Raw genomic sequence first — 27,292 nt, forward strand, 5'->3', positions numbered from 1 at the left:
GCCTAAGATATGAATGCTGTGCCATTTGATCACAAAGCCAAACACTGACAAAAACAAATAAAAGAAACAAATATATGGAAAGAGAAATGGACATTCATGACCCCAACTTGAGACCTACTTAATTCACATAAATTCATTTAACATGGCCTCTGGTGAGGGGCTGAAAGAAAGAGATAAGATTCCAGTGTTTCCTCTGGGAACCTGGATATAAGCCCTGCCATGACCTTTACTTCACTCTCCAGCCCAAAGGCCTACCTCACCAGGAGGGAAGAATGGAAAGAAGTGGGGGAGAGAGGGAAGAAGAAAGAGTGAGAAAGGAAAGAAAGAGGAGAAAGGAGGGGAGGGGCAGGGGGGGGGGGATTTATACAACACCCTAGTGAAGAACATCCATTTTGTTTGACTAGAGCCTTTTATGTCCATCAAATGAAATGGAAATACTGGAGTTCCCTGGTGACCCAGCCGTTAAGGACTCAACACTGTCACTGCTGTGGCTCAGGTCGCTGCTATGGATCCAGTTCGATCCCTAGCCCAGGAACTTCTGAATGCTGCGGGCATGGCCAAAAAAAAAAAAAAAAAAAAAAAAAAAAGAAAAGAAAAGAAAGAAAGAAAAGAAAAAGCAAAAAGCAAAAAACAAACAAACAAGAAAACCCAAATTAAATGGAAACATAAATTTGGGTCATTTGAAGCCTCTAAAGCAGTATGAAATGTATGAGAAGGGGACAAGGATACAGCACATGCTTAATATCTGGAAATTTTCAAACTCAAGGAAACACAAAAGGTAGCCTTTAAAGAGAAAAGCATGAATCTTAAGGGTCAAATAGACAATGAAAGGGAAGCCACCTCTCTGATTGGATGCTGGAGGTAGGAAGGAGGTGTGAGGAGAAAGCAGGTTAAAGTTGACTGAATATGACCCCTAGATCTCTTGCATCTTTATCAAACACTTAGGTTGATTCGTATGGCATTGCCTATATTAGACTGTTTTCGTTCTGCAAAAATGGCATTGCCATATGGTTCATCCTAAATAGTCTCTAAGATGTGCCGCACAAAAATGAATAAAATCCAGCTCCAACCTAGAAGAGCTCAGTCTAGCAAGAGGACTTAGACAAACAAGTATTTTCTCACTGAGTGTCTTGTCCCCAAGTCATGTTCTCCTTTCTAATTATGCTGCTCTTCCAGGTGTATTTCCCTCCTTCCTTTCTTTTCCTTCCTTCCTTTTTTCTTTGCTCCTTTCCTCTTTTCCTTTCAAGGAGAGATGGGTGGGGAAGATTTGAAACTAAATGTCCCTCTGGCTGCTCAGCACATCAAGTTCATTTTCCACTTATAAATAAATCTGACATTTATTTGAGCCATTAATTTTCTTTTTAAGATTTTAGCTTTCAAAGTGCACTTTTCTCTACCTCAGACCAATTCTTCCCAATTACAGGCAAACATGCAAGTGGCAAAGAATGATGTCTCCCCCTCTAACCTGCATATACTGCAGGAAGAGTTTACAACGGTTTTTTTATAATCTTGACCTCGTTAAAGTCTCTTGATGACCTTCTTAAAGAGGTGGGGCAGGCACTACCCTCTGTTGACAAATGAGAACCCAAAGGTGCACCCTGAAAGTAAGCTGCTCCCCACTTAGTAGCATTAAAACCGCAAGCTTCCAAGGGTCTTTAATGAGACATCTGGTGCCCTCTCCACCACATCAATTATAGCAGGACCAGAAAGCTGTTATGGAGCTGGCTGGATCCTTCCACAGGACATGACAGGAGAAGCAAATATGGCTGAGGAAGAAAGAGAACATTCTGAGGAGATGAGCCCTAGTCTCCAAATGCAAATAGGTGGGATTAGACACATGCTTTTAGATCCAACTAGTTCCTACTCTGGCCTTACATTAAAGCTGCTCCAAGGGACCTAACTGAGCATTGATATAAATTCAGTTAATTCCTAAAGAAGTGATGAACTTATCTCACCTTCTTATACATCCATCTCAGTAGACTTACCTTCTAGAGAGACATTTACAGAAAACTTGAAAGTTACTATATAGACTCCTCACCCCCTCAACCACCCCCCAGCAAAAAAAAATGAGTTCCTTATACTTAAGTTCTTACAAAGCCCATTAAGTCCTGGGACTCTCTCTTAATTATTTTGAATGACTGTCCTAATATTATACATGATCATCTTATGTTTGAATAGGTTATCTATTTCAGAAAGGTTTGAATTTTTCTGATGACCATGTATTACTTTGGAAATCAGGGAAAAAGTGAATTAAAAAAATAGTTCATGGCCAGTGATGATAAAAGCTCTAAACATTATGTATTGGTTTCTGTTAAATGCTATGGGATTTCCTTGGGCATCACATTAGTATTGTTGTGGCTAAGGACCAGTGGAGGGAGGACTGTTTGCATGCCTGTATAAAATTTGTGAGGTAGGGCAAATGTCATCGATCTATATGGATTGCCGAACTCTTACTGGTTGCTCAGCACTGTGGGGGTGCAAATGACTATACAGCAGTCCCCGAACTCAGGGTGCCCGTCCGTCCCCAGTCAGCCAAGATGTCCTAGTTTCCACCTTCATAATGACATGGATATAAAGAGGGAAGTGCAATGTAATGGCTGAGGGGGATCTCTGCCACCTGATTACCTGGAGTCAAAGCCTGGCTTTCCCTATTAATGGCTGTGGGACATCAGGCAGGTCACTGAGCTTCATGGTGCCTCTGATTTCTTCTGTATAAAGTGGAAGTGATGATGATCATGGGGAAAATGGAGGTGGGGGATAATAAGACACTTAGGAGTCCCTAGATCCTAAGGTTCTCATGAGATTAAATGAGTTAATCTATGCAAAGTGCCTAGAACAGAGCATGGTGGGCAGTAAGCATCATAAACTAAACTTTATGCATAACCTCTACTGGTCCTGGATCAGGATTCCAAATGCTGCAGTGTATTTATCCCCTTTAAACATTTTGTAGGAAATTAAAATAACTGCCCTTGCAGTACAGCAAATTCAGTGAGACACCAACTCAAGCTGAGAATCTGCACTGCAGGGAGGCTGGGAGCACCCCAGATGGCCGTGGGCGATGCTTTCTTAGCAGCAGAGCCCAACGGCACTGAAACAAACGTGCTGTCTGAGCCAGTCTGGTCTGCCTTAGAGAGAAGACTTTCCAGTAGGTTCCATAAGCCATAATTAAGAGGTTTTCTCAGGTAAACCATGAAAATATCAGAGCGGCCTTCCTGTCATTGAGACCCTTCTCAGCTGGTCTCTTCTCCCCAGTCTCAAGGCAGCTGGGTGTTCAGTTGGGCAGTTTCCTCGGTGTTTTTAAGAATGTTTCTTAGGTAGACTCTGAATCAGGACCTAGAGAATGGAGCTTAGTTGCAGGAACACTTTAAAGAGCTCTCCTGTTATTTGGGGATTGTTACCACAGTGAGGCTCAGAGGAGGGAGGGCACTTGCAGCATCCAAACATGTGGTGTGGAGGAGAGGCTATGATAACTGGCAGGGCTTTGCACTTTCTCCCTAACTCAGTGTCTTGGAACAAGAGGCCTAAGAGAAGCTTTATCTGCTCTTTGTCTAGATAGGTGCCTTTCCTCTTATCCACTATAGCCCAACTCATTCATTCATTCATTCATTCATTTTAAATGATCTGTGAGGACTTACATTATGCCACGCACCGAGGATACAATGGTAATATATATATATATATATATATATATATATATATATATCCCTTCCAGTACTCCCTACAGAGTCATCCTAGATAGAAAAAAAAAATTAACATTGATGCAATGTTTTCTCAAACTTCTCATTACCCTATCTTCACTCCTCTCCCAATCAGTTCTACTCCTCATTAGCTTCCCAGATACGGCACATTCTTACCCCATAGATAAACCTGTGATCAAACTCATTGATTCTTAACACTTAGGGTATATGAGGCCCAGAGCTCTGTTCTTTGGGCAGGAAGCAGACTCACCAGCTGTTGAAACAAACTGCCCGGAACAGCAATGAAAACATGGTGCCTCTTACTGTGTAACCCTACTGGCAGCAGTAATTCAGGACTTGACTTTTTTATCACCTCACTTCCATTGTCCAATGACCCAGCCTTCTCCAAGCTTGTGCCCTGCAGTCAGTTGCACTTTGTGCTGATTTCTGGGAGGGGGATGTACACTTCGGAGAAGTTAGCATGAGGACTTGAGGACATGTCATGCCAGCAACTAAATTAAGACTCATATCTTGAGAGTGAGTCCAGACTGGTCCAAGATCCCAGGAAATCTCTTCATTCAACCACTGATCAGTAAAATGAATTATGGAGACATTCTCTTGAATAACCTTCTTTAGCAGCATTTTATGAATACTATGTAGGTGAACAGTCAGAGGAGTTCTCTCGTATGGTCAGTTTCTAAGTGCTGTTTCTTGGACAAGTGCTGTTTTTTGGCCACACAAAAGCCCTTCTCTTTCCTCTCCTCCTTCTCCTCCCAGCTGCCCTTTATTAAGAGTAGTCCAGATGCCAGCTACCATCCTGAGTTAACTCATTTACTTTTTCTAACACTCTTATAGTATGAGATGTTATTACCTCCACTTAAAAATGAAAAAGCTGAGTCATAGGGAAGGTACACCACGAAAGTTACACAGCCAGTAAATAGTGGAGTCAGGGTTCTGAATCAAGCTCAGAAGGATTCCAAGGGCCATCCCTTTGTCACAAAACAGACCATCACTGAGACTGGGAACTTCTGATTCAGTTCCCTTTCTTTCATTCCAAGGTTTATTGAAAAAAGTTTTCCAATCTAGTGGTAATTTCTAAAACTTAGAAAAACAGCGTAAGAAATTTCCTGTGTCAAAGTGGGTTAAGGAACCAGCATGGTCACTGTGCAGCCCAGGTTGCTGCTGTGGTGCAGGTCTGATCCCTGCCCAGGAACGTCCACATTTCGCAGGCACAAAAACAACAACAACAACAAAGGAAAAACACAATTAACTTAAAAATAGTTTTTAAAAGTCTTGTATGTTTACACTTGAGAAATCTTGTATTAATTACAGGAGGCGGAAAAGCTAGAAGACTTCTGAAAGGATTTAAATAGAATTTGAGAGAATTTTCAAGGGCTTTGGAGCCCAACAGCATAGGATCTTTTAGTTTTTAAAATTTTTATTGTGGAAAATTAAAACACTCATCAGAAACGTATATAACGTGTATATTTATAATGCTGGTTAAAAATAGAAAATTACCAGGACCTAGTACCCTTCCCTGTCATGCAGCATCTGCTCCTTGTTATGTGCACATTTCTGCAGCGTGGGCACACGTTCCTTTCCTTGATACTATCAGCACGGTTTCCTACTGATTAACCTTGATTAGAATCATCTGAGTGATATGTGGAAGAACAAATAGAGAAGAAAACAATTCCTGTGATAATAGTGCAAGAACTGAAAGGGAAAGGAGATGATTAAAAATGATGGATGGATGGATGGATGGATATTTATGAGGAAGCTATTTTCTAAGGAGGAATGAATGAATGGAGTTGAAAGGGGAAAATGTAGAAAAAGCAGGTGTGTACTTTGGAAAGAGAAAAAGACGTGCTGGCGTGGGGATAGATTAGACAAGCCCCCAAATTTGAGAGTTGTTGATCCTGTTGGTTGGAGGTTGAGCTGCTCTCTGGAGCAAGTGAGGAGTGGGGAGGGAAGAGAAGGGCAGCCTGGGTGTGAGGGGAGGGAGCATGTGGAGACAGACACTGTCACCAGTTGAGTTAGTCATCACTGGGGGAAACTTCCCCCAGACGGAAAGTCTGAGAATGAGTCTCTCATATTCAGTGCTAAATAGAAAGACCGATGCCCAGGCATCATTTTGTTACTAGTATTTGGGGAGGGTGCATGTTCGTTTGTTTAATATCATAATATATAAAGGGCCGTAAATACTGAGTGGGCATTGAAGCAAAAAGACCAGGAATTGAAAATACAATAGCAGAAGTCTGAGTCGAATCTTATAAGAAGAAAAAAAAGCTCTACAAGTAATTTAGTATAGTCTGGAAGGAACAGAAGGGAACTCATAACTAAGCTTTATCTATAAAACGCATTTATTTAGTTTATGACTACAGTTTATATCACTCTTTTTTCTCCCCAGGAGCCTTGCAAACAACAATCTCCAGACTCTCCCAAAGGACATTTTCAAAGGCCTGGATTCTTTAACAAATGTGTAAGAGGACCTAAGAAATCACCGATTAATTAATTAATTTGCAGTAGTTAACAAGGAACGTTGGTATTGGTTATCAAATTTTTAAATTGGTTTTAAATTAAGTGATAATTTTTAAATTTAAATTGAATTTAGTTGGACAACTGTTTGAGTCTTGTATGATATCCACCACTATATATGTGGAAAATACAGTCCCAAGCTTTCTTTTGACAAAGTGTGTGTCTGTATGGGAAGGAGTCATGACAAGGGACTTCGAGGGGGTGGGAAGAGGAGGGTTAGATAGAAATTTCAAGATGCCTTTTTTTTCTCATGAGGTCCAGGAAATAGGGCTGCAAAGGAAAAACATAAAGAAGTCTGGGAAACTGACAGAGTAAAGATGAAAGGTTACACCCATGGGTTGGTCAGTCAACAGAGAAATAGAGCAGGAAGTGGGGGGAAGGGAGGAAAGTTTGCCTTTTCTCTCATTAGACTGAACAACAACTCTAGGCTTAATCCCCAGGAATTTGGCTTAAGCCCCAGGAAGGGAATGAACTTAATTATTTTTGACCCTTTTTCAAACAAAAGAGCTTTCAAACTTTGACTTTTAAGCCTCAGAGTGAAAGATCTTTGTAAGGAATTTGTATATTTTGCAGTAAGCAAAGCAAGTAATATATGCCTAACCCTCTCAAAAGCAATTTAGCTTAATAAGTATCTTCCAGAACATTAGGAAGGTATTTAAATGCTATAAGGTAGAATACAGGAACAACAACAACAAAAAAGATACATGAAAACAAAAGAGTTCTTATTATTCAGGTACTTTGCTATGGAATATATATTCAAAACAACTTTTCTCTAATAACAAGAAGTTTGAGTCAAGTATTTTCTCCTAACCTCAGTATTTAACTTCAAATACTGAGGTTAACTTCAAATAGGCTAATGAAAACCTTTCTTTGTTCCTTGTATTCCCCCAGCCCCTCCTTCATGTCTGTTACCCCAATTCCTGAAAGACGGTTTATTTCCAAGAGAGTGTCAGAATCAGGACACTTCCAAAGGGTCTCAGACAATCCACAGTTATCTGCTCTGGTTTACAATAGCTCAGAAAAGTTGACATTCATTATTCTGGGTCAGAGTTTTCTTGGGATATGAGGTCGGTCCTGGGGATGCCTTGGAAGTTAGATGATTCTCCATGGCAGACTTGGTGATACAGCTTATTTGGGGACCTGCTGGCCCAACCTTAAGTCAGCCACTGCTCCACACTAGCAAAAGAAAACACACATTAGCTCAGTCTATCCAGGGACTCTCACAATGGGTTTGGCCCCTTGGGCTTACCTTGATAGGCCCAAATCAAGAATGTCTAAAAAGTGCAAGGATCCATGTCCACTTGCCTTTTAGTGGATTTCTTGGTTTTCTTGAATATATCCCCTGAAAAACATTTTTTGGATGCTTTAATGTTTAAAATTTATCCATGTGCTGTGTGATATCTTAGGAATTCTGTATGACCAAGAAGGGTTTTAGGAAAAAGATAGAGTTTCTGAACAGAAACAAGGCAAATAAACAGAGCACTTGCTGAGCTGGGATCGAATGTGGAAATTTAAGCTATTTATGCTGTGTAGTTTATCACAGACATGAACTATTGTATGTCTGCATTAATCCAGCTGTGTCGAAGTCATTTCCTATTAAAACTGAATTTGTAGACCATGGAACAGAATCAGGATTAATTATGTCTGTGAGGAAGAAGAAAAGCAAACAGCTCACTCAATTTAATTAAATACGGTACAACCATCGCCTCCTTCTGTCTCCTAGACCTGCGCTGCCCAGTATGGTAGCCATAAGAGTGATTACTAAATACTTGAAATGTGTTCCTAGTATAACTGAATTTTAATTTTACTTGATTTTTTAAAAATTAAATAAAAAACTAAATGTAAATTTAAAACTAAAAATTTTAAGTATGTAGGAAACAACTTGGGCGTACGAATCTATTTTTTAACTGTAAATTTTATTAAATCAAAATCTAAATCAGGAATTTCTGCTGAAATTTTATTATCCAGATTGAGATATACTGTAAGTGTAAAATACACACTAGACCTTAAAGGCTTAGTATAGAAAGGGAATATAAAATATCTCATTAGTAATTCTTATATTGACTACACGTCAAAATGATAAAATTCTATATATTGCTATTAAAAATTCCACCTGTTTCTTTTTACATTGTAATGTGTCTGTTGAAAATTTTAAATTACGTATGTGAGCCACATTATATTTCTATAGACAGCATAGCTATAAGTTGAGCTACCTTTGAATCCGAGAGGGAGTAAAGTTATAAAGTTCCATTGACTGGGGTGGCCTGCAAGGGTGCACTGTGGTCTTTCTCTGAGCCCAAAGTGAATGGTCATCCAGGTTCAAGGTAGGTTATGAGGCATGATATAAAGCCAGGTGAAGTCATTCTGCACATGTTAATTGCTGAAGTAGAAATCATACCTGGGAAGGAAGGGCCCTCATATGTCAAAAGCAGCTGAAGTTTGTCTTTCAGGGACCTGAGAGGTAATTCATTTAACTGTGACTGTAAACTGAAGTGGCTGGTGGAATGGCTAGGCCACACCAATGCAACTGTTGAAGACATCTACTGTGAAGGCCCCCCAGAATACAAGAAGCGCAAAATCAACAGTCTCTCCACCAAGGATTTTGATTGCATTATTACAGGTAATGTATTCCAAATCATTCCAAGTCACAAAATTAAAATAAAGATACTTTTTTGCATATGCAGGAATTGATATTTTTTACACATTGAAAACTAATGTTAAGGAGTTCCCGTCGTGGCGCAGTGGTTAACAAATCCAACTAGGAACCACGAGGTTGCGGGTTCGGTCCCTGGCCTTGCTCAGTGGGTTAAGGATGCAGCGTTGCCATGAGCTGTGGTGTAGGTTACAGACGCAGCTCGGATCCCACGTTGCTGTGGCTCTGGTGTAGGCCGGTGGCTACAGCTCTGATTCGACCCCTAGCCTGGGAAACTCCATATGCCGCAGGAGCGGCCCAAGAAATGGTGAAAAAAAAAAAAACAACAAAAAAACAAAAAACTAATGTTAAAAATATTATGAACCATTAAAACCTCATGTATTTAAAAGGAAGGTAAAAATTGCCATTTCACTGTTTCTCTAGAATAAATGTATTTCTTAGGGACATTCGAGATCTAGCCAAGGAATGAGGCATTATTACTTATCATCGTTTTCTATTTTTGCAGAATTTGCAAAGTCTCAAGACCTGCCTTATCAATCACTGTCTATAGACACTTTTTCTTATATGAACGATGAGTATGTTGTCATAGCTCAGCCTTTTACTGGAAAGTGCATTTTCCTTGAATGGGATCATGTAGAAAAGACCTTCCGGAATTATGACAACATTACAGGTATGAAAAGTTTGCTTGTGTTTTGAGTGAAAAGTTAAGCTGCTTGGGCCAAGGGCAGCAGGAAAAGATGAATGATGCCAGGGAATGTTTGGTGCGGGTTTAGAGTCATTTAAATCAAACTCTACCATTTACTGGGTGTCTGGGATTGTTCCCTAAAGCTTCATTTCCTTACTTGTAAAATGGTTGATGGTGGTCATTGGCCCCACTGCATTGTTAGGTTTAAGTGATGCCTAAGACTGGGGTGCCCAGATGGCAGAATCCCCTACAAACTGGGACCCTCCCAGAATCCTCCTTCCCTCTAGAGGCAGAAGGCTATGCTTTCTCCTTTCCCTAAGTCCCCTCTGTTTTCCAGTGGACTGCAGCAGGGCTTTGTGCAATCTAAACCATGTTCTTCTCATGTCTACAGTCTGTCAATTGCTTTGAATGAATCTTTAGATGAGCACTTGAAAGAAAAATGAATCATATATTTTCAGACTTTCAAATGGTATCATCTAATCTAGGATGATGAATATATGTCATATATGTGGTCACTATCCCCTCCATCACTCCAGACGGGCATTCCTAATCTATCAGACAGAATCCCTCTCAACACAGTTCTCCAGGCGGACATAATCAATCAGTCTGTCAATATTGGTACATAGTCCAAAACTAGTGGCCATCCCTAACCTAGTCCCAATCCTCATTGTAGAGAAGAGAAAACTGAATCCCAGAGAAGTTAAGTGATTTTTCCCAAGGTCGCAGAATCAGATGAGTCATGAAAAGGGTCAAAAACAGAATAATTTTGCCTATGGTTGGAGTTAATTAATAGAAAGAGTTGATGCAGAACTTATTATGCCAGATCCCTTAGAGCTGTAGTCAGAAAAGGGTTGGGACCAGATTTGCCCTACTTTTTTTGGATTTCCTAGATTTCTAGGAGATCTGAATCTATTGATAAACATCAAACCCTTAACAAAGGATACTGAGTGAGGCTTCTGACAGGCCCCCATATTGTTTTCTGAGATTTCCCAAATAACTTTCAGGAGCATTACCCATGACTGTATCCCTCTTGCATTTTCCTCAAGGATTCCTCTTCCTGCTCTCTGCCACCAGTGACCTAAAACTTTGGAAAAATCACAAGAGACATCTTTTTGCTTTTTCAGGGGAAAGTCAGTTTATTCTAGAGCAAGAAGCAGTTCATACACAGAGCAAACCAACTGGAGGTAGAGCTGTGGGCTTCCCAGACCACTGTCTATACTTTGAAGCTTGTTCTAGTACCTTATGGAACCCTAGTTAGAAGCCATGGATCAGCTAACTCCCCACCCTAGGCTTGGTTAAAAGCATAGAGATGCTGGTAGCCTGGATTTAAATCCCAACTCTACCTTCTCCTAGCAGCATTGAACCTCTCTGAGCTTCAGTCTGCTCATCTGCCAAAGGGAGGGTAATAATATTTATCACTTAATATTGTTGGGGAAGTTAATGAGATGATTTGGCAAAGTACATAGTAGGTGCTCAATAAATGACAGTTTTCACTAGAATTACTATGATTAACTCATGACATGCCAGGGAAAGCAATGTTTTCTTTCTCCAAGAAGTGAGAAGAGAAAACTCAGGCAGTAGCCATGTGTCCCAAATGTCTAGTGCAGGTTAGATGTGACAGGACAATTCAATTGTTGGTAACAAGGCCTCCTGAGGTACAAAGGCACAAAACTTTGGGATCCTGCTTCCATTGGACCTTATTAGGAAATTGGGGGGAGTTCCCATCATGGCTCAGTGGTTAATGAACCCGACTAGTATCCATAAGTACTCAGGTTCCATCCCAGGCCTGGCTCAGTGGGTTAAGGATCCGGTGTTGCCATGAGCTGTGGTGTAGGTCACAGATACGGCTTGGATCTGGTGTTGCCTAGGCTGTGGTGTAGGCCAGCAGCTACAGCTCCAATTTGACCCCTAGCCTGGGAACCTCCATATGCCTCAAGTGTGGTTCTAAAAATACCAAAAAAATAAAAAAGAAAGAAATGAAAAAGAAATTGGTCTAGCCTGATCAACCAAGGAAATCTGTTATTTCAGGCTGATTTGGCTGGCAGTTGCATGGTCGATAAGAGGATGGCCATTCACCTAACCTCTCATTTGTCTTTTTTAGGCACGTCCACTGTAGTGTGCAAGCCTATAGTCATTGAAACTCAGCTCTATGTTATTGTGGCCCAGCTGTTTGGCGGCTCTCACATCTATAAGCGAGACAGTTTTGCAAATAAATTCATAAAAATCCAGGATATTGAAATTCTCAAAATCCGAAAACCCAATGACATTGAAACATTCAAGATCGAAAACAACTGGTACTTTGTGGTCGCCGACAGCTCAAAAGCTGGTTTTACTACCATTTATAAATGGAACGGAAATGGATTCTACTCCCATCAATCTTTACATGCGTGGTACAGGGATACTGATGTGGAATATCTAGAAATAGCCAGAACACCTCAGACACTCAGAACGCCTCACTTAATCCTGTCCAGTAGTTCCCAGCGTCCTGTAATTTATCAGTGGAATAAAGCAATACAATTATTCACTAACCAAACTGACATCCCTAACATGGAGGATGTATACGCCGTTAAGCACTTCTCAGTGAAAGGTGACGTGTACATTTGCTTGACCAGATTCATTGGTGATTCCAAAGTAATGAAATGGGGAGGCTCCTCATTTCAGGATATTCAGAGGATGCCTTCGCGAGGATCCATGGTGTTCCAGCCTCTTCAGATTAATAACTATCAATATGCAATTCTTGGAAGTGATTATTCCTTTACTCAAGTATATAACTGGGATGCAGAGAAAGCCAAATTTGTGAAATTTCAGGAATTAAATGTTCAGGCACCAAGATCATTCACGCATGTGTCCATTAATAAGCGTAATTTTCTTTTTGCTTCCAGTTTTAAGGGAAATACACAGATTTACAAACATGTCATAGTTGACTTAAGCGCATGACACACCAAATTCTGTGGCTGCCATCAGAAACTTTCTACAGTACATGATCCGGATGAACTCAATGCATGATGACTCTTCTTATCACACTTGCAAATGAATGCCTTTCAAACATTGAGACTGCTAGAACCAAGCACTACCAGTATCTCCATCCTTAACTGTCCAGTCCAGTGGTGTGGGAAGTTACCTTTTATAAGACAAAATTGAATTGTGTAACTGTTCTTTGCAGTGAAGATGTGTAAATAAGCGTTTAATGGTATCTGTTACTCCAAAAAGAAATATTAATATGTACTTTTCCATTTATTTATTCATGTGTTCAGAAACAACTGCCAAATAAAATGTTTACATTTTCTTTCATATCCCAAAGGTGATTATTTATAGGAGTTATTTTATTCTTGCTGATGTTATGTTGAAGACAGAGTTTTATACAATAGGGTTATCCTGGGATCAAGAATTTATTATGTGAATAATGAGTGAAGATGAACACTGATATTGATTATCCATCATTTGTTAACAGGTTGATCAGCTGAGTTTGAACATCCAAAGGTATTTCCAAAGGGCATGGCTTTTAGGAACATTCTTGAGGTGGAATGGTGACAAACTGAAAGATAAGTAGAAAAATGTACCTACTATAAGAAGGCTAGTTTTAAAAAAGAAGAGTTAGATCCATCCTTTCCTATCTGATAGCTCCACTTAAAAACATCATTCATTCAAGTTACAAAAGAAGCTAAAGTCAAGATTTGGGATTTTTAAAACCCTATTCAGGGGCTTTCTAAATATCTGACTCTAGAATCATCTGACAGAGATTGTAACCTTACAGCCCTTGCCTCAGATGTATCTAATATGAAGTCCTTTTAATTTGATCAGGGATGCTTTGCTTCTAGACACTAGGTTTTTTTTTTGTTGGTTTTTTTTTGTCTTTTTTTTGCCTTTTCTTAGGTCCACTCCCGCGGCATATGGAGATTCCCAGGCTAGGGGTTGAATCGGAGCTGTAGCCACCTGCCTATGCCAGAGCCACAGCAACAAGGGATCCAAGCTGTGTCTGCAGCCTATACCACAGCTCACGGCAATGCTGGATCCTTAACCCACTGAGCAAGGCCAGGGGTCGAACCTGCAACCTCATGGTTCCTAGTCGGATTCGTTACCACTGTGCCACAATGGGAACTCCGACACCAGTTCTGATATCTTACTGACATACTGCAGAGTGCCTACAAGACTCATATCTGATTTTCTAAATTTCTGCTCCTGGATCACGTGGTACGTGAGTACTTAGCACAGCTCTCAAAAATGACTTTCAAAGATGCACCTGTGTCCTCCTGTTATAATCTTAATAATAAACTTCATGAGCCCGTTGATCAAATCAGTCATATTGATTGAGTACCTATTAAGAACAGGGTATCATCTCTGTGGTTTGGGGAGGAAAACTGAGGAAGCCTAGGGCACAGTCCTTGACTTGTGGGGCCTTAGAAGACGAAAAGGGGAGTTAGGACACAAAAACCTACGGAGTATGCAGTGAAGGCCAAATATCACCTGAAAATTCCAATTTTAAGAATCATGGGAGTATCAAAGATGAGTTCCTGGAAGAAGAGCCCCTTGTTTGAATTTAAAGGGAAGATATGATTTCAAAAGGGGATCAGGGTAGAGGAGATATTCTTGAAATGGTTTGGTTCTGTGTGCTGCCTTCATGGAGGGGATCAGAGCATCCTCTAGCTCATTGTTCCCCAGGACAAATGACTTCTGCCAAATAACTAGGGGGTAGGGACAGGTGGGACAGATAGCAACTACACTGGCAGCACGCATCTGGCAGACTTGAGGCATCAGAGGTACACACAGTAGTTCCATTGTCTCTGGGAAGCAACACCTTGGGGACTTAGGCAGAGGAATTAGGTTTCTTTACCACATGGGGAAGACAGTAATTCTGATATCGGTGTTCTGGGGGATAAGAATTTCCTGCCTCTAATCCTCTTCATGGGGAGAACTGGCCTTCAAATGTCTGACTTTCTTTGTTCGCTTGTCCTATAAGCAGCATATATGTTTGGAGAACACCTGCTTGGTACAGACGGGTTTGAAATCCAGCCCTGCCATGTACCAGCTCTGTCCACAGGCAAGTTACATAACCTCTCTGAGCCTCAGTTTCTTTCATCTGTCAAGGGACAGTAATGCCTACTCCAAGGACAGCAGAAGGATTAAATGAGACAATGCACACATGGTGGATTGAATTTTCCAAATATGGCCACAGCAATACCTCCCATCCTATGGGCTCTGTAGAACCTTGATCAAACCTCATCAAGAGGTGATGACTAATTCCCCCATCTTTCAATCAGGATGGGCTTGTAACCAATAGAATGTGGTAGAGATGATGCAGGACATTTGAGGTCAAGTAATAAAAACAATGAAGCTTCTGCCTTGTGAAAGTGGGACAATCACTTTTGGAGACCTGAGCTATGTAGAACGTCCTTTTAGCCTGAGGCCACCATTCTGAGGAAGCCCAAGCTATGGTCAACAGCCCCAGCTGAGGTCCCAGCCAACAGCCATATCAACTACCAGTCCTGTGAGGGCGACTTCAGCCCTCAGCTGGCAAGGTATCACATCAAATCCTCCCCACTGAGGACCAGAAACTGTGGAGCAGAGACAGGCCATCCCTGTCCAAATTCCTGACCCATCAAATCTATGAGCATAATAAAATGGTTGTTTCAAAAGACCAAGTTTTGGAGTGATTTGTTGGAAGCAATGATTAGACCAGCTCACAAAGTGCCTAACACAGAATGGCACAAATTAGCACTCACCAAGTTCTAGCTGTTGCTAATGGGCTCCACACCCAGAACATTGCATGCTTTGGGATCATGTTCTACCTTACTGTCTTAATGTAATTCACTGTCATTTCATCTTTAAAGGCTATCTCCTGTTTGCAATGTGTTAGCAGTATTCTTACCCTGTGGTAGGCACTCTGCTGGGTTCAGGGATGCAGAGAGTACAGATCTAGATGCTGCCCTGTTTGTTTTCATAGAGGCATTGTCTATTTAACAAGCTGACTGTCTAATTTACCTCAAACCTGAGACCTAGCGATGTGAAGCAAGTGACAATCCAATCCTCCTGACACTCGGCCCAGTCCTTTCTCCAGTTATTCACATAGCTCATCAATCCCTATCTATCTCAGCACTTAAGTGCTTCCTGGCTCAGCCTACTCCAACCATCTACAATGCCCTTTCTCAGTCTTTTTTTTTTTTTCCAGGGCTGCACCCAGGGCACATGGAGGTTCCCAGGCTAGGGGTTGAATCAGAGCTGTAGCTGCTGGCCTACATCACAGCCACGGCAATGTCACATTGAAGCCGCACCTGTGACCTACACCACAGCTCATGGCAACACCAGATCCTTAACCCACTGAGTGAGGCCAGGGATCAAACCTGCATCCTCAAGAATACTAGCCAGATTTGTTTCCACTGAGCCATGAGAGGAACTCCCCTTTCTCACTCTTTACCTTAGTCCTTCTCATCCAACTAGTTAGGTAGGATTTCTCCTTTCTCTGGCTTTCTCAGCCTATTGCTTTTACCATGATCAAGGCTCACAATTCATTCTGCCTTGCATTATGGTTAGTTGGGACTTTTTTAATCTTTTTTTTTTTTTTTGTCTTTTTAGGGCGGCACCAGCGGCATACGGAGGTTCCCAGGCTAGGGGTCCACTTTGAGCTGTAGCCGCCAGCCTATACCACAGCTCATGGCAATGCCAGATCCTTAACACCCTGAGCAGGGCCAGGGATCAAACCCGAGGCCTCATGGATACTAGTGGGGTTCGTTAACCACTGAGCCACAACAGGAACTCCTGGTTAGTTGTTGATAGGCCCATCTCTCCCACCAGGTTATACAACACTGAGAGTCAGGACTAGCAGCTATGATCCTTCTATGCCACACACCCTCAATCTCCTGAAACAGTCCTATTTTGTAGAGAGTCTGCAAAGTTGATGAGAAGGCAAGAGATTTAAGCCCAGCAGTTCCAGCAGCCTTCATGTTCACATATCTGAGATGCAGCCACATTCCCTATGGTAAATTTCCAGTCCCACAAGGAATACTTACCATGCATTACCCTCAAAAGAACGGTCCTGCTTAGGTGTACCTGCTCCCTGAGGGTAACCAGGGAGAGACAGAAGTTTAAAGAGACACAATACATTTCCAGAGTTACTAAAAACACACACTGTAGGAGTTCCTGCTGTGGCACAGTGGGATTGGAGGCAACTTGGGAGCACTGGGATGCAGGTTCAGTCCCTGGCCCAGCACATTTGGTTAAGGATCTGGCATGGCCACAACTGTGGCTACCTCGCGACTGTGGCTTGATTTGATCCCTGGCCTGGGAACTCCATATGCTGCGGGGTGGCCAAAAAGAAAAGAAAAGAAAAAAACGCACTTGGTAGATCTACCTAAAATCTAGTCCACAGAACTGAAGGATAGGAACCAATTTAATTAATCCACAGAGACCCAAAGGACTAGAAGCTTTATACTTTGGGAAAATCTATGCCCTTTACAATTTTTAACCCCAGGGAAGGATCCACATCCATGGTCCACACTGGTCAGAAATGCCCAGGACAGGCATCTTCCCTAGCTAATGCTTTTAACAATAATTCTCAGCAAAACTGTGTCTCAGAAATCAGTTCTCTTAATGGTGCCAGATCCCAGGACAACTGTCCTTTGTCCTTCACTTCCTGACCTTGTCTACTCACACACAATTAACAATTCTAAAAACGTTTTTAATTTAGGAAACAGTCTTTAATATTTTAACTTCATTGTAATAATAGGCAGCCTTTATTGTGCACTTACTGTAACCCAGGCACTATACTAAGTGCTTTATCTGTATTATCATTGTATCCTCTGTAATTCTATAATAGTAGTCTTATTTTACAGATGAGAGAGCTGAGCCTTAGAAAAGCTAAATAACATGCCCACAGTCATACGCCAGTTAAGAAGCAAAGTTAAGATTCTTTTGGAGAGTATTCATCGGTGACACCATGCTGTGAAGTGCTTAAAGACAAAAGATATACTAAAACTTTGGAACTCTGTAAACTGCCATGGACATGGATCTTTCCCAGGGGATAAAAATTGTAAAGGGCCAGACTTTCCCAAAGTATAAAGCTTCTAGTCCTTTGGGTCTCCATGGATTAATCAAAGAGGTTCCTATCCTTCAGTTCTGTGGACTAGGTTTTAGGTACCTAGAGTGTCACTCATAGCCTCAAACTATTAATAGACCTCTATGCCTGTGGACACAGCGAGCACAGGTTTGTTGAAGATGTTTATTGATCACCTACTATGTACAAAGCATTACGGTAGACAATACAATCAAAACAAAAATGAGCAAGAAGTTGTCCCTACCCTTAAAGGATATGCTTACCACTAGGGCTTATCACTAAAGGCAGCATGCAAAAAAATTTTAAAAAGGCAAAAATAAGCTCTATAGGAGAAGTGAAACATGACCCATGTTTTCCCATTTTTGCCTGTAGGTCTATCCATATGGTGCCCACATTAGTTTTCTCTTTGGGGCAGTAGACATAATGGTTAACTGCATGTATTTAGATTCAAGTAGACCTGGGTTTGCATCTCAATGTGACCACTTATTAGTTCAGCGACCCCAAGTAAATTAATCTCATCTGTAAAATGCTAGTAACAATTGTCATAGAGTGGGTTTGTAGATTCAATATAAGCTTCCCAACTATCCTAGGAAGTAGTTACCATTAATACCTCCATTTTACTGATGTGGTTAGTAATCACAGCCAGCAAGTCTGACCTGGGAACCTGCATCTGACCACTGCATTCTGCTCTCTGAGTTGGGGCATGTTGCAAAAGTGGTGCGTTCGTTGCTGTGTAGGAGCAGTAAGCATTGACTGGGTAAGGCAGAGGATTCCCCTACACCATCACATCCTTTTCTGTGAGAGCTGAGACTGTCTGTAGACTTCTAGAAGAAGGGGACCCTGACATAAGAGGCAGCTGAGTCCATCAGGAGAAGGACAGGCAGATGACCAGAGCGAAGTACAGACTACCCCAGCAGCATTGCCCAGCTCCAGCACAGAAGATTGCAGGAGACACGGTCTGTGAAATTCAGGCATTCATAGTGAGGAATACTGAAGAACATTGAGGGACTCTGACCTCTATGAAATTACCTATGCTTTAATAAATCTTGCTTTTATTAAAATGTGGTCAAGTTTGCACTAGTGTAGAGAATACTGTGGTGAGGTATTCTCACCACTGATGTGGTTATGGGTTCCATCCCTGGCCTCACTCAGGGGGTTAAGGATTCCACATTGCTGTGGCTGTGGCATAGGCCGGAGGCTATAGCTCTGACTGGACCCCTAGCCTGGAAATCTCCGTATGCAGCAGGTGTGGCCCTAAAGAGACAAAAAAACAAACAAACAAAACAAAACTCCTCTATTAGGAGTTCCTACTGTGGTGCAATAGGATTAGTGGTGACTCTGGAGCACTGGGATACAGGTTCACTCCCCAGCCCAGCACAGTGGGTTAAGAATCTGGCATTGCCTCAGGCATAGGTCGAAACTGAGGCTGGGATCCCTGGCCTGGGAACTCTTTATGCAGTGGGTGGCCAAAAAAAAAAAAAAGAAAAAGAAAAAGAAAAATGCATCTAGCTTCAGAAAAATCTGAAACAGATACTCAGATGATATTTTCATTCATCTGTCTCTCTCTGACTCTTGGCTCTATCTTCCTCTATGTTGACTTCTTCCTAAGGCAGTCTCTCCATTCATGACAGAGAGACACCCACCAGCAGCAACAGCGCTGCCTCTTGCCAGTTCAGTCATGCCCTGGAGCAAGATCTCTTTCTCAGTAGGTCTAGCAAAAGTTGGGGGACTGATGCCCGTTGGTCCAGTGAACATCCCTGAAGCAATTGCCTCAGATAAGGATAGAGTACTCTGATTGGCCAAGCTTGGGTCATGTGCCCATCCCTGAAACTCATGGATGAGAACATGAAATGAGGAAGAAGGGTGATTCCCTGAAGTAAAATTAGAGTGCTATTGAAAAGAAGGAAAGGATGCTGGACAAGCAAAACAACAAAAGTCATTCGCAAGAGGTGTGGTCTCTATCACAAACTTCTACTTAGAGAGTTACCAGAGGAAAGGCCACACCCTCAAATGTGTCTAGAGTCCCTTCATTAAAAGGTTTCAAAGAGCCCTTCCAGCTCTTATTTTGTGAAACTTGACAAAACATAACCTCCCATCTTTGTCTATTATTCATGATGATTCATTGTTATAATTTCTATATACATTTTAAATGGTGTTCTCTCAAATATTCCATTTTAAAATATTTAAACGGATATCCTTCATTTTAAAATGATGTCTTCCCAAGTGAAGTCAAGTTGCCAATTTTGATTTAGTGGCCACTCGTGCCTGGGAGATGAGACCAAGCGTTCCTAGATCATTTTCTGTTCTCCTGGATGTGCTTCCACTTCAGATCAATCTCCATCTGGCACAGGCAGCTCTCTCCTTGCTCTAATCACCTTGAGGCTGGATTTGCAGAATAAAATCCTAGAGGCTCCTTAGTGGCCCAGGACTTCCCCTGACTAAGCTTTCCTGCAGGTATCTTGTCATCAACTGGAAACTGTCACAGGGCAATCTCAGCAGAGAACGGAACCTAAAGCATTGACTTCTGTTGACAGTGGTTCCCCAATCCGAATGTCCCCCAGAATCACCTAAAAAGCAAACTAAATATACAGATTCCTGGGGCCCCACCTCAGACCCATCGAAACCGAATCTTCAAAGATAGGACCCAGGAATTTTTATTAAATATCCACTCCTTAGTTGATTCTGTGGTTGATTGCCCATTCCCAGTCCACTATCTGGGATCTGGAGGCCCTTGCTCTAAATAACCTCACTGGACCCACCATGGCTTTTGGCATGTCAAAAGCACCAAGCCTATGATTATAAAAGTTGGCAAAAAATTCTAGAAAGTAGTTTCAACATTACCTTGGCTAAGACATTTAAGAATTCTTTTGGCCTCAATTATCTCTAAGGCTTATTGAAATTGGATCAGGCCATCCTAAGGGTCCTTCCAGCTCTGAAAATTCTGTTACTCTCCATTGTAATGGGAAAAAATTAGCTTGGAAGTTGGAGCTCTTGGCCCAGTTCCACCACTTTTATAGTTGTGTGACCTTGAAAAGTCACTTTCATCCCCTGGGCCGCAATTTCCTTTCTTTAAAAATGAGTTTGTTGGAGTATAAGAGTTCTTTATTTTTATAATTTAAAATAGCTCTAAGATAATCCTTCAATATAATCTATTGAGATGTGCAGTATGAACAAGCTGAGGATGATCACAATTTCCTGTTGCCTTGGATTTGCTGGTTTGAGGATCTGCAAGCAGCATTTGGTATGTTGGTGTTTAATGGATATGACATTTCACTGCACCAAATGGGAATGGAGTATTTTTAGCCCAGAATTCATCAAGGTTGAGTAAAGAGGACTTGTTCTCTGAATGGAGTGTGAACAAGCAGAGATACTATTTTAGAAGACCAGATATAAAGGCCCCTTCCCCTTCACTATCACAAAATTGTCATATGTGCACTTATTTTCATCGCAAAGCTTGAAGAACTTATTCCTTTCTACCACTCCTAAAAGGCAGTATTCCATCTATGTGATACCTGCTGGCTCACACACATTCCTCCTGTATTTATAGTGCCTGTGAACTTATGTTAAATAGGCTAAAAACATCATTAATCATTGAAAGCTACCACGTACTGAGCCCTTACTAGGTGCAAGACGTGCTGAATGTTGTACATGTATTTCATCATTCAAGCTTTGCAATAATCCTACTATTGTCACTATTTTCTAGAGAAGGAACCAAAGTTCAGAGAGGTTCAGAAGTCTATCCAAGGCACATAGCTGGTAGAGAGCAGAGTCCAGATTCAAATCCAGGTCTGTCTTTCACAGACATAGGAAACAAACTTGTGGTTGCCAAAGTGGAGGGGAGATGAGGATCATGGGATTGACTGATAGAAGCTACTATCTATACAATAGGCAAGTAAAAATGATATAGCACAGGGGATTATCACCATTATCTCATAATAACCTATAATGAAATATAATCTGAAAAAATACAGAATCACTATGCTGTGCAATTGAAACTAACACAATATGGTACATCAAATATACTTCAATTAAAAAAAATCCAGGAGTTCCCATTGGGCTCAGCAGAAACGAATCTGACAAGCATCCATAAAGACACAGGTTCAATTCCTGGCCTCGTGCACAGGGTTAAGGATCTGGCACTGCCATGAGCTGTGGTGTAGGTTGAAGACGGCGCTTGGTTCTGGTTTTGCTGTGGCTGTGGTGTAGGCCAGCAGCTACAGCTCCAATTTGACCCCTAATCCGGGAACCTCCATGTGCTGCAGGTGCAGCCCTAAAAAGATTTAAAAAAAAAAATCCAGGTCCCTCTGAAATCAGAGCCGTAGTGAATGACCACTGTACTTGCATTGATTGTATCAGGCAGGATAGGCTGGGGTCTGTGGTAACCCTTTGGTAGAGCTAAAATATTACTGGCTTGAAATAATAAAAATTTCTTTCTTATTCATGCTCCTGAGAGCACTGTTTCAAGTCATCATAATCTTCATATGCTGATGCATGCGCTGATGAAATAGCCACTGCTTGGGACATTACAATTTAACTATATCAGAGGGGAAAAAGAGCCATGACCAAGTATGCCCTGGCTTCTGCCACTGTTTTTATTGGAATTCTTTCATTTGATTTTTAAAAACTATTATCATATAATATTTGGATACATTTTTTAAAGGAAAATTTCCCCCCAAATGTAGATTAAAGGAGCCTAAGCCCCCTTCCTTCCCCACCCTAGCCATCTCTTAGAGATGCCACTCTTGTTTTGATGAAAATTTCACTGTCTCATTCTCCTAGTCTAAGGCCAATATACTCTGTAGTCATCAAAGACAAGCCAGATGTTCATGCTTACAATATATTTACACTGGTATAGGGGCAGAGTGCAGACCACTTTTAAATACACACATTTGCTGAAATGCTCCTCCATGGCAAACAAAAAAAGCTACGTGGTAGGTGGATCATCCCAGAAGCACATTCCAGACACTGCCCTGTAGTCTGCATTAGTGTGCTGGGAAGGATCAGAGGGGCCAGCTCAAGACTCTGAAAAAGTCAACATCATAAAATAAAATGTTACATGTATTAATGGTTCTGAATAACCCAGCACATTGGGGTATCTAAAGCTAGTCTCCCTTATTTCTAGGATACCCAGTTTTGCTTCCCTCAGCATCTTTCCAAATCTGTTTCCCTTTGCTTTCTGTTTAAAGGATCAACCTCATGCTGATATTTGAAATTTCTGCAAGGCTCAGCTACTACTTCAAGGATGCTGTAGCTGACGAATCATAACAATAACAATTATTATTATGCTAGAGTGAGTGGCTTCATGTTTAGAGGCCCCCAAATAGGAACTATTACAAAATGTGGGGGCGAGGTCAAGAGATATTACCGTCTGACAACAAATCGAATGAGAGGCAGAGCATAGTCGATGAGCTCAGTCATTTCTGGTCATATTTCAGGGCCCTTCCCAGAAATAACCCATTATCCATTATGATGGGTGCCAGAACCATTCACCCGGGCATGTTAGATAAACTCTACCTGGAAACTGCAATGTGGCTTCATTCCATGCTCCTTAAAAATAAGAGGGTTGGGTACCTGCTAAACACAGCTGAAGAAAGAGAGTTGGAGAGCAAGAACTGCAGTCTTTGCAGGGAGGGGGATGTGATCCAATGGTTAACAGGCAGAACAAGTCCACTGTGGTCAGCAGAGGACCACAGAACCAGATTGTCCCTGCAGGTGGCCCCAGAGACCATGTGGCAGTTGCTGTAGACATCTGTGCTCCAGATCAGGACCACAAAAGGTGGTACTCAGAAAAGGGACAACTGAAATGGAAAGGAGGTTTGGGGAAAAAGATTTCCTTTCCTGAGACTGTTCTGGAAATTCCAAGAACAGAGTCCAGAGGCTACTAAACTTCAAGAATTGGAATAACGATTAAAACTTTGCTGAATAAACGTTGCCAAGGTTCCACTTTAGCCTGATGAGCAGGGGCCAGAGTAAGAATCCAAAACTGAGGAAAATATTTAAATACCATCTTACTTTAGTATTCTAAGCAGACTATCTCAATGGGAAAGCCATACCCCAAACCTGCCTCTCTTGAAGGTGATGTTTTTCCCTGAAATCGATCCACTGGCTTGCTTCCTGAGTGGCTGGATTAACCATCCAAAGCCTGCTCATCCCAGGAGGAACTGTCCTAATGGCAATTTGGGTAATGCAAAGCTGCAGACTAGAACACACACTCCTGATGACTCAGTCAAGAGATAGGCTTCTCTTAATTAATAAGCCTACTGTGCAGGCCCCAACAGATTGACCATTGCTTTGCCTGTGTCACCAATGTCCACCAAAAATGTCCACAACAAAGGGGAATAACATCTTCCCAATAGATTTCACTGCCCTCCTGTAGTGTTCTCACTCAGGTGATGGTGAGCATGGTGAGGGTCATACATACACACAGAGGGCCTGCTTCCTTGCCTCCCTTCCTTCTTTGGTTAAGCCAGAGATGACTGTGTAGTTGAATTTTACTGCCCTTGAACACAGCAAGACTCATCAAGCCCCAGGTGCAGGTTAAAGAACCGAGCACCACTCAGAGTTATCGCTGGTTGAGATGACTGTCCCAGTGGGTTGGAGCATTAAAGGAAATTATTTTGATAACTAACTTTGTTACCAAAGGGGTTAGTTTAACCAGGAAAAACTGTTGCTGTCAAAGTATTCCCAGCCCTTCCCCTGGCCCTGAAGCTAACAAAAATTCAGCCTTCTACTCAGTTCCTTCCTCTCCCCAAGTCCTTCCAGCAGAGTCCTGTTTTAGAGCCTCTCATGCAGCAAAACTGGAAGGAAGATAATACAAAGAAACCCACAGATTAGGCTGAAGGTGAAGTCCAAATTCTGAAGAGAGAGACTCAGAAGCAACCATGTAAGGGGGTGGGTGAGCGAGGACATGGGGGGATTCTAGGAAGCATTTTTGTGGGTTACAGTATTTTTGTGACATTAAAAAAAATGTTGCTTAAACTGTGTTCATTTGATTCAGGTCTTCTTTGAGAATGGACCCTATGAATCATAGGTTTCAACAGAATTACTGGAGAGACAAACATAATTCTGCCTTTTCTTTTGAATGAACATTTGCATGATTCAAGTAGGTTATCCTGAACCTCACGAGGAACATGGAAAAATACCCAATTCACAGGATCTCAAGTTGCCCAAAACCAAGCAAACCGAAGCCAAATACTTATCAAAACCCTTCTGTTTCTGATCTTCTTTTCCATGTTATCACACCTAAAGCTTTCTGGAATTATCTTTGCTGCTTTAAAGCTATTAGAGATATTTCCACTCCATCTCACTTTGAAATGTCTTCTTCTGGGGGACTTTGGCTTAAATATCTCATTGCTGGGCACTGGCTACCCTCTAAAACCCCTTGCTGAGGCCCAGGTTGAGCAGGCTGATGTTTTCTTTTTGTTATTGTTGTTGATTTTGTCTTCTTAGGCCCACACCCACAACATATGGGAGTTCCCAAGCAAGGGGTCCAATTGGAGCTACAGCTGCCAGCTTACACAGCCACACCAGATCTGAGCTGCATCTTCCACTACAGCTCACAGCAACGCCAGATCCTCAATCCACTAAGCGAAGCCAGGGATGGAACCTGTGTCCTCATGGATGCTAGTGGGATTCCTTTCTGCTGAGCCACGACGGGAATTCCAGGCCGATGTTTTCTACACTGAAGTCTCTGCCATAAGACAGAGCTCCTCTTCTTGGTTCAGTTCCTTTTTCTGTTCTAAAGGGACCCTTTTAACTTGGAGGCAGTTAAAGAAGAAAACAGTTGCTCAGTGTAATTACAGCCACAAGGCCTGAAGGTGCTTAGCTAACTAAGTGTTAAATATGGATTTAGGCTTCACACCAGAGTATGAGCTATGAGATCAGGTGTGGATTTTCCTGCTAAAGAAGGAAAACAAGGAAGAGAACATCAGCTGGAGAAAGTCTCCTCGTTACAGATAGAAAAAATTTTGATATTTGAGATGCAGGAGTTCTTTCTCTTGCCATCTCCCTCTCCATCAAATTTTTTTTTTTTCTTCATTGATGGAGGATAGGGCAGAGATAACTAGGAAGAGTTGGAATTCACTGGGGAAATTATCTCAGAAGCAGGCTACGGAAGAGGGCACCACAGATACAGCTCCCCATGTAACCATGGTGATGAGCTGAGGAAGGAAGGAGTGGGGAGAGAGGGAGCAAAGAGCCAATGCAGATGGAGGGTAGGAGGGAAAGCAGGGAGGAGAGGGGACACCCAGGTCAAAGGGGTAAGTGATAAGAACTGTGAGTCTTTCCAGCTAAATTCAGATTTTTAAAGTAAGAAAGAATTAATTTATGACTGTAATTAATTGAGAAGGCAGGATGCATTTTATATTACAGGTTCTTATTACATTTAGAAAGGGTTCTAAATGTTTCTTTTGAGTTTAGCTATTGTAACAAAGCAAGATTACCAGTGAGCAGTGGAAAGTTGTGGTTAAGTTGGGGGGGGGGGGGTGGATGTCAGAAGGGTTGAAGAGGAAGAAGGAAGACAGACTCAGATCCTCAAGAAGCCAGAGACCTGACATCTTGCGTCAGCACAGCACCCGGCTGCCTCCTGGTGGTGGCTGGTCTTACAGGAGCCTTGCTTCCTGAGGCTGAAGCAGCAAAACCAAAGCCACTGGTACAGGACAGCCAGCTAATTTTGAATGTGAGACAAATAGCGAATAACATTTTAGTAGGTTCGTGTTCCATGAAAACTTTAAGAAGGTGGTACCCACTGATGCAAATACCTGCATGTTCTTTCATCCTCATATATTTAAAAAAGAAAGGAGGGGAGTTCCTGTTGTGGCACAGCGGAAACGAATCTGACTAGTTAGTATCCATGAGGATGCAAGTTTGATCCCTGGCCTCGCTCAGTAGGTTGGGGATCTGGCCTTGCTGTGAGCTGTGGTATAGGTGGCAGATGTGGCTCGGATGCCACATTGCTGTGGTTGTGATGTAGGCCAACAGCTGTAGCTCCGATTCAACCCCTCACCTGGGAACCTCCAGATGCTGAGGGTAAAACCGTAAAAAAATAAAAAATAAAATTAAAAAGAAAGGAGGGAAGGAGGGCAGTGGTGGGGACGGGAGAAAGAATATAAACCTCCAAAGGCTAGTTTCTCTCTAATTACTTATGCACACTCCACCCCTTCTTGCGCCTCTGACACTTCTTAACCATTCTCCACAACACGTCTTTAAAAAATCAAATCAGAACAAAGCCACACACAATCAAACCAAAACTTCCCAGTTCCTACAACCTCAGACTGTCTTTGCCTGGGAGGTAGTTGCTTATTACGACAGCCCTTCCAGCCTCACTCTCGAGCCTCCACACTGACTTCTCTACTTACCTTTCTTGCAGCTGCCAGGTCTGAACCTGCCAGTTGATGCCATCTCTGAGCCCCCTGCTCACATTTTTCTCAAGCCCTTGTCTATGATTTTTTTTTTTTTTTAGGCTCCTGCCTGTTGCATATGGGAGTTCCCACGCTAGGGTCAAATCAGACCTGCAGCTGCTGGCCTATGCTACAGGCGCAGCAAGACTGGATTCGAGCCATGTCTGCAACCTACACTGCAGCTCATGGCAATGCCAGATCCTTAACCCTCTGAGTGAGGCCAGGGATGGAACCCTCATCCTCAGGCATACCAGTTGGGTTCGTAACCTGCTGAGCTACAATGAGAATTCCCCTTGT

At 42.0% G+C, this 27,292-nt stretch overlaps 1 protein-coding gene across 2 annotated transcripts in view; it reads left to right on the top strand.

Moving 5' to 3' along the window:
• Positions 1 to 12,843, top strand: part of LGI1 (leucine rich glioma inactivated 1) — a 31,560-nt gene extending 18,717 nt beyond the window's left edge. The window contains exons 5-8 of one of the 2 annotated variants that reach the window (XM_047761955.1): positions 6,085 to 6,156; positions 8,651 to 8,832; positions 9,371 to 9,535; positions 11,652 to 12,843. In XM_047761955.1, the coding sequence (XP_047617911.1) occupies positions 6,085 to 6,156; positions 8,651 to 8,832; positions 9,371 to 9,535; positions 11,652 to 12,487 (1,255 nt within the window). In that variant the 3' untranslated portion in view covers positions 12,488 to 12,843. The remainder of the gene's footprint in view (positions 1 to 6,084; positions 6,157 to 8,650; positions 8,833 to 9,370; positions 9,536 to 11,651) is intronic. The other variant, XM_047761956.1, reaches the window with a different exon arrangement.
• Positions 12,844 to 27,292: the final 14,449 nt, after the last annotated feature.

The sequence above is a fragment of the Phacochoerus africanus genome, chromosome 15 (assembly GCF_016906955.1).
Source record: "Phacochoerus africanus isolate WHEZ1 chromosome 15, ROS_Pafr_v1, whole genome shotgun sequence".
Taxonomy (NCBI): Eukaryota; Metazoa; Chordata; class Mammalia; order Artiodactyla; family Suidae; genus Phacochoerus; species Phacochoerus africanus.